This window comes from Hylobates moloch, unplaced genomic scaffold (genome assembly GCF_009828535.3).
Source record: "Hylobates moloch isolate HMO894 unplaced genomic scaffold, HMol_V3 SCAFFOLD_12, whole genome shotgun sequence".
NCBI classification, from domain to species: domain Eukaryota; kingdom Metazoa; phylum Chordata; class Mammalia; order Primates; family Hylobatidae; genus Hylobates; species Hylobates moloch.
Window position 1 is genome coordinate 65,118,924 of NW_026652287.1, and position 6,899 is coordinate 65,125,822.

Here is a 6,899-nt window from a genome sequence, read left to right on the forward strand (position 1 = left end):
GACTTTTTTTCCATGGACTGGGCGGTGAAGGAATAATTTCTGGATGCTTCAAGCACATCATATTTATCATGCACTTTATTTCTTTTATTACTACATTGTAATATGTAATGAAATAAGCATACAACTCACCATCATGTAGAATCAGTGGGAGCCCTGAGCTTGTTTTCCTGCAACTAGACGGTCCCATCTGGAGGTGATGGGAGACAGTGACAGATCATCAGGCATTTGATTCTTATAAGGAGTGTGCAGCCTAGATCCCTCGCATGTGCAATTCACAATAGGGTTCACACTTCTATGAGAATATTATGCTGCTGCCGATCTGACAGGTGGCGGAGCTTAGTCAGTAAGGCAAGAGATAGGGAGCATCTGTCAATGCAGACAAAGCTTCAGTTACTCACCTGCCACTCACCTCCTGCTGTGCAGCCCAGTTCCCAACAGGCCATGGACCAGCACTGGTCTGTGGCCCAGAGGTTGGGGACCCTTCATTACTGTACTAATAATTTATTGGAAGTAAGTAACACCTTACTGCTTCTATAAGGTCTTCAATCCTGAGGTTATTTTAATGTTGTCCTCATGTTGCTAAAACACTTAAACATAAAACTTAATTAATGAGCTATGTGTTTTGTTTATGTATTATTGAAATGCCTAAATATTTGATATCATTTGGATGAAATAATCAGATAATGAAATGAAATTTTCATTTTCCATGTAAATGTTTTGATGTAGTTTGGCTTTAGCCATGGATGCCTTTCAAAATACTAATTGGTATTGAAGTCATTTTTCCCATCTTCAGAATTTCTGTGCATTTCAAATTATGGTGCTGGGATCACATAACTTTATTGAGCAAAATTAGCCATACTTAAATAATATTAAAAATAAATAAAAAATAATAGTTTAAAGCATTTTGCTGCTTGGCATTGTGTAGATTCTTCCCCCTCACCACCCTTTCCCCAGAAAGCAGATTTTATGTAGTTAGTTGTGGTAACCTATTCAAAGCCGAATGAGTAGAGAGAGAAAGCTACCTTAATTGAGGTGCCAACATTGTCCTGCATCATTAGATCATCCACGTAGGTGAGCAACACTTAAGCAGGAGAAAAAAATATTACAAACTTCATCTTCATGCCAGTTCCACTCTCCTCCCTAATCCCCTACAGGACATATTCCTGCGATGGTATGACATGTCAGTCCATTTTGTACTCACCAATATGCCAATATTTGCAAACATGCATTATACTATTAAGTAATAGTGTAGGCAACATGGAATTTAAGCCTTTGCTTCAAATTCTATTCTTCAGCAGACAAACATAAGTGAGAGAGAAAGAGATGGGGGGGGGGGGGGGGGGAGAGAGAGAGTGTGTGCAAGAGAGCTATTGGCATTTTCTGCTTCTCCTACAGTCAACCAGTTACCAAACTCTTTCTGCTGGAGGCGTGCAGTTCAAGTTGCCTTTTAGTGATTCTTATGAACCCATAAAGGTATAGGTTAAAAAATGTCTTTTCAAAAATATAGAATTAATTGGCCATTTAGTTAATGACCATCTGATGAGCGGTCAACCACAAGTAAACAGATTCAGCTGAAAAGGAGATAATTAAAGGCCATTCACTGGTTTATTACTGATTTCACAATATTCCCAACTTAATTGTTTATAAAGTATCTGTGAAGAGGGACTTGTAGGGAGAAAAGGAATAATCTCCCTATAGAGCAATGGAAACCTCGATGAACCTATCTGTAAAATGGGGGTATTAACAATAGATGACTTTCCTGTTATAAACCTCAGTGAATCCAAAACCTCAATTTTTTTAACCACATAGCAATGGAAGTGTTGAAGGGTCTAGATTTGATCTATTTCAGAAGAAGAGGAAAAAGAGAACAGACTTGAAGGGAAAAAGACAGCTAAAATGGTCATGTCTATACCATAACAGGTAATTAGAAGGAAACAAAGTGGTTTCTCAATTCAAAATAGTTATTTTTTATAAAGTGTTTTCTGTATCACATTCTTCTTGAAAATAATCATTTAAGGAACTTTAGAATAAAAGACCTCAAAACGTGGTCTTAATTATAATCATAATGATTTTCATAGTAGACACATTTTACCAACTAATAAGCCCAATGATTTTCATAGTAGACACATTTTACCAACTAATAAGCTAAAGAATGTATTACTTACCATTTGTCCTCTAAATTCTCCAATTGTACAAAAGAAATTAAATTTACATAAGCATTTTATTCTTTCTTTCTAAAATTAGAAGCCATAAAAATGTACAAAAGGTAACATATAAAAGATGCTAATGTGCTAAGGAATAAAAGGAATGCTTCTTCATAAAAAATAGATTGCAGTTTTCTTTTCCATATGAAAGCATTTAAAATGGTAACTTGAAAACATAGGCTGCAATATTTTACAACGTTCTTACATGACACCTTTTGGGTCTAACTTCTACCAGAAATATGCAACATTCATGTTCCAGTGAATAACATTCAACATACTGACTTTTTAAAAGTGCACAATGTCAAAAATACTTACAGACTTTAAAATTTGTCGTAAAGTATAAAGAATGTCACAAGTGATTAGAAACTACTAGCAAAAAGAGTCTTTTAAGTATGTTAAATTTTGATGTCAATGATCACAGAGACACAGTGATGTTGGTATTGGAGCTCTTTATATTTCCAGCAGCCTCAGGACACTGAGTCTTATCAAAATAATGGGCTTAGGCACATGGCTTGCTCTTTTCTTTTGAAAATCATTAATTTATATGGCAACTTGAAATAAATGGAAATTAATTCTTTATTTGCTTTGGCAATCAGATGAGAAATTTCTCTTAATCACTGTAAAATGTACCAGGCTACACGCTATACAGTACTATTTCCACCTGCCATAAGGCAGTGGAAATATTAAAGGGTAGTTTTCTCAGAACTTACCTGCCCTGCAGCTTGCCAGGTAAAATTCATGGAATGGATATTGACAGGAATAGCTGGCATTCTCTGTTGTGCTTTTCTGAAATCATGTGTAAAAGGTGCCATTTTCCCCTCTGAAACAATCAGGATATCTTCTTCAAATCCTGGTTTTTAAAATAAAAAAACGATCAAACCAGGTAGACTTGAAATCATCTAAATCAGAAGTTTCAAGCAAAAAGAAAACTAAAGAATTAGTATGGGTCATTTCTGTTCACAAGGCATCTGCCTTCAGTACCATCGACGCTACTAAGATTAATTTTCCTCTCTGGGTGATGAGAATGATGCCAACAGACCCATGCTTTCAGGGAAAAGGATGGACATGGAGTTAACCGATGCAAACAAATGCTGGGTGCACCTAAAAACGCAGGGCTATAAAAAATAACAGCATGATCAGAACACTAGATCAGCTTTGGTTTTTTAAAAGAGAAGTTTATAAGCTTTCAGATGGAAAATATCTAATTAAAAGAGGGGAACACTCTTTGATGGAAATTAAGTTTTAAAACACACGAAATGCAGGTATCCCTCTTTCTTGAAGAGTGGAGAGAGGAGGACACAGGCAGGGGAAGGCGCTGGACGCGGGTGCCTTACCTATGAGTACTCTTGCCTGGTGAGCATCGATCCATAGGTACAGGCTCTCCTCCTGCGTCTGCCCGGCCTCCGCTCGCAGTGCCAGCAGGCACAGGAGGATGCTCCAGAGCCAGAGCACGGCGGCAGGGAAGGCGCTCCTCTGGGCCATGCTGCTCAGGACCTCCTCGCTGCGGGGAAAACTCCTCGTGCCGCACCTACGCAACCTGGGGCCGTCAGATACTCTGCTGCGCTGCAGCTCCCTCAGCTAGGGCTGTTCCCGCTTAGACGGCTGGGCGCGTCGCCTCCCGGCCTGGGTGCCAAGGAGCCTGCGAGAGCAGGAGGAGGAGGGCGCAGGCAGGACGCGGGAGGAGGAGGGGGGGACCAGCGGGCGCGAGCCGCGCAAGAAGATGGGGCGGGAGTGGGGGCGGCAGAGACGTAAGACTGGCAAAGCTGGCGAGGCCAGCAGTCAGCGGGGCAAATAGAGCGAGAGCAGAATAGCGGGAAGGGCTGGCGCGAGCGAGGAGTGGGGCCCGCGAGGCCCGGGCGGCCGCCACTTGGGGGCGCTGTGGGGCCCCCGGGGGCGGGGCCGCGCGGGACCCCCGAGGCCGCGTTCATAGCGCGGTGCGCCCAGTGGAGCTCACGCGAAGTGGGCGTATAGGGCTGGCGGACCCGGAGAAGGGCACTCAGAGACCCCTGGGACGTCACTTGCCACCTCCTCGGGCCAAGGGAGGCTTCGGGGGAGGGAAATGGGAAGAGCAGACAACGCTGGGCTTGACTGAGCGCTGATGATGGTGATGGTGATGAGGGTGATGACTCCTGTTCCTCCTCCGGCGCTCACTTAAAGGCGCTAATTGCCCTTCGTCTCCCTTTCAGCCAGCAGGGTTCCTCTCTCCGCCAACCCTATGCGCTCCGTTCTGCGATAGGCTGACACTTTGCGCGCTCCCAAGCAGTTAAAACTCGAGGCTCGACTGTCCGGTGGTGCCGCTGGCAGGCGCTGGCCTTGGCTAGAGGCGCAGGGCGTTCAGCTGGTACTTGCCCGACACCCAGCATTTGGGGATGCCCGTCTGTCTCCCTGATAACCCGGCAGTGCCTGGAAGAGTGCCCTGGGCCCTGGATGATAGCTGTACCTGACCCTCCAGGGTAGGGCTCCTCTAACATCGTGTATATCTTCACGTTTGCTGATATTTTTTAAAAGTTGCTGAATTCGGCCGGGCGCGGTGGCTTACGCCTGTAATCCCTGCACTTTGGGAAGCCAAGGCGGGCGGATCACCTGAGGTCAGGAGTTCGAGACCAGCTTGGCCAAAGTGGTGAAATCCCGTCTCTACTAAAAATGCAAAAATTAGCTAGGCGTGGTGGCGGGGGCCTGTAGTCCCAGCTGCTTGGGAGGCTGAGGCAGGAGAATCGCTTGAACCGGGAGGCGGAGGTTGCATTGAGCCAAGATCGTGCCACTGCACTCCAGCCTAGGCGACTCTGTCTCAAAAAATATATAAATAAATAAATAAAATAATTTTTTTTTAAAGTTGCCGAATTCACAGGTACGTGGGGGCAAAACCAAGGCTCTGGCCTCGTCTATGAGAAGCATGCTTGGCCGGCAGTGGGCTGCAGCATAACCTATCCACCTGGCCCAGCAGAAAAGAACTGATTTTTGCCTCCTGCCTAATTCCTTGGATGCGCAAAGAAAACGGAAGCAAAAGGGTTTTGTTTTGTTTTTGATTAAAAAACTTAGCCTTCGGACTCAGAAAAGATTCATTTACTTGTCTTTGTTCTTTAGTACCCGATGCTGTGACAAATGCCTCAAGGATCAAATGTCTGGGGCTGGGCGTGGTGTTTCAATCAGTCCTTTGTAGAGTAGCAGATGCCTCAAGAGGGAAAATCAAACAGAAACAACAGAAGAGAAGGTGCATGTGCAGGCATCAAGTTAAATCAGTGTTAGTTTCTGAGAATATAGATTTCCAATCAGGAAATATTTGCAGCTATACAACCAACCAATAGAAAAAAAAGGAAAAAAAGGAATTAGACAAGAAGTCTATGACTGATTTGAACTTGCAGTGTCTTAATTTTTAAAGTACTTTTAAGTGCTTACTTAATCCTCACAACTCTTAAGTGGGTACTACTATTCTCATTTTACTGAAGAGGAAAGAAGGCTCAAAAAGTCCAGTAAGTTGACTGTGGATCCAGCTGGTAAATGAGAGTAAGGGTTCAAATCCCAGACACTCTGATTTCGAAGCCCATTCTCTTAGTAACTTATACCTCATACTGATAAATAAATCATAATTAAGTCTGTTTGCATCCAAAGCTTCACAGTCATTCTTCCTTTACAATAAAAATATTTACCTGTTTCCCAACATTGCGTTATTTTTTATTTCTGTGAATATTCATGTATATAATGTATGAACATTAGGCTACTTTTAAAACACTTTAATGTTGTAATGCCAGTTTCACCCAGGTAAAGATAATAATTTCACAGCACAATAGCATTTTCTTTGACTTGGAGCGTGTGGTTTTAATTTAACATTTTTTTCCTAGTTCTGCGCAAACCTCTATGGCTCTTGGTGCAAGGACGCCCTCTACAGGTTTTCCTAATCAAATACTAATTGAGAAATATTCATAAAGTTTATTTTTTGGTGCAAGAAAAAGAGGAACTAAATTCTCTCCTAACTCGGTTTCCTCTGAGTGAGGTTCTTCTGCAGCAGTTGAATTTGGTGTTGATAACAATGGTAATCTATCTTGCTATAAGGACTTTTTTTCCTTCCAGAATGGTTGTTTTCTGTTTACTTCTCTCCAGCAGAGGACACTTAGAAAAATTATATTTTATTAGAGATAGATAAAGAGAAAGCTATTTAAAAATTTTTTTTGATATAAACTCATTTGGTTATTAAAGGGGAGGAAGGAACACATGTTGTGTTATACAACAGCGATTTTTAAGAGTAGCAGCATGGATCTTTTTGTAGGGAGGTCCATCTCTAAGAGATAGATCCGGCTTGACTCTCCTTTCTGTTGTTAAGGAGCAGTTAATGTAGCTATTTCATTAAGAATTGATTCAAGTTTTTAAATTTCTTTAAACAAACATGTGACAATATTTACTAGCATATGATAAAAATTTGGAAATAATGTGCTAGGCAAGTCAACTTCATTTCGTTTGAAAATTCTGCCATTTGTTTTCCAGTTCATTATGCTTCCTTTCCTTGTGCGATTCCCTCTCATCAATTATATGTGCAGGCAGCTTCATTTATTTTTTCATTAACTCATTTGCTTGTTCAACAAAGATTTATTAAACACCTATTATGTGTAAGACGCTGACCTGGAAATTATAGTACAAATAAAACATGATCATAGCCTTCAAAGAGCAATAGAGCTGCTAAAATAAGTAAGACAGGCACCT

General features: G+C 41.8%; 1 protein-coding gene across 1 annotated transcript in view; it reads right to left on the bottom strand.

The window, feature by feature from the left end:
• WIF1 (WNT inhibitory factor 1) overlaps positions 1-4,026 on the bottom strand; it is an 80,596-nt gene extending 76,570 nt beyond the window's left edge. Inside the window, exons 1-2 of the mRNA XM_032170655.2 lie at positions 3,539-4,026; positions 2,915-3,054 (exon numbers count right to left, since the gene is read on the bottom strand). Coding sequence (XP_032026546.1) covers positions 2,915-3,054; positions 3,539-3,686 — 288 coding nt within the window. The 5' untranslated portion in view covers positions 3,687-4,026. The remainder of the gene's footprint in view (positions 1-2,914; positions 3,055-3,538) is intronic.
• Between the last annotated feature and the right edge of the window lie 2,873 nt (positions 4,027-6,899).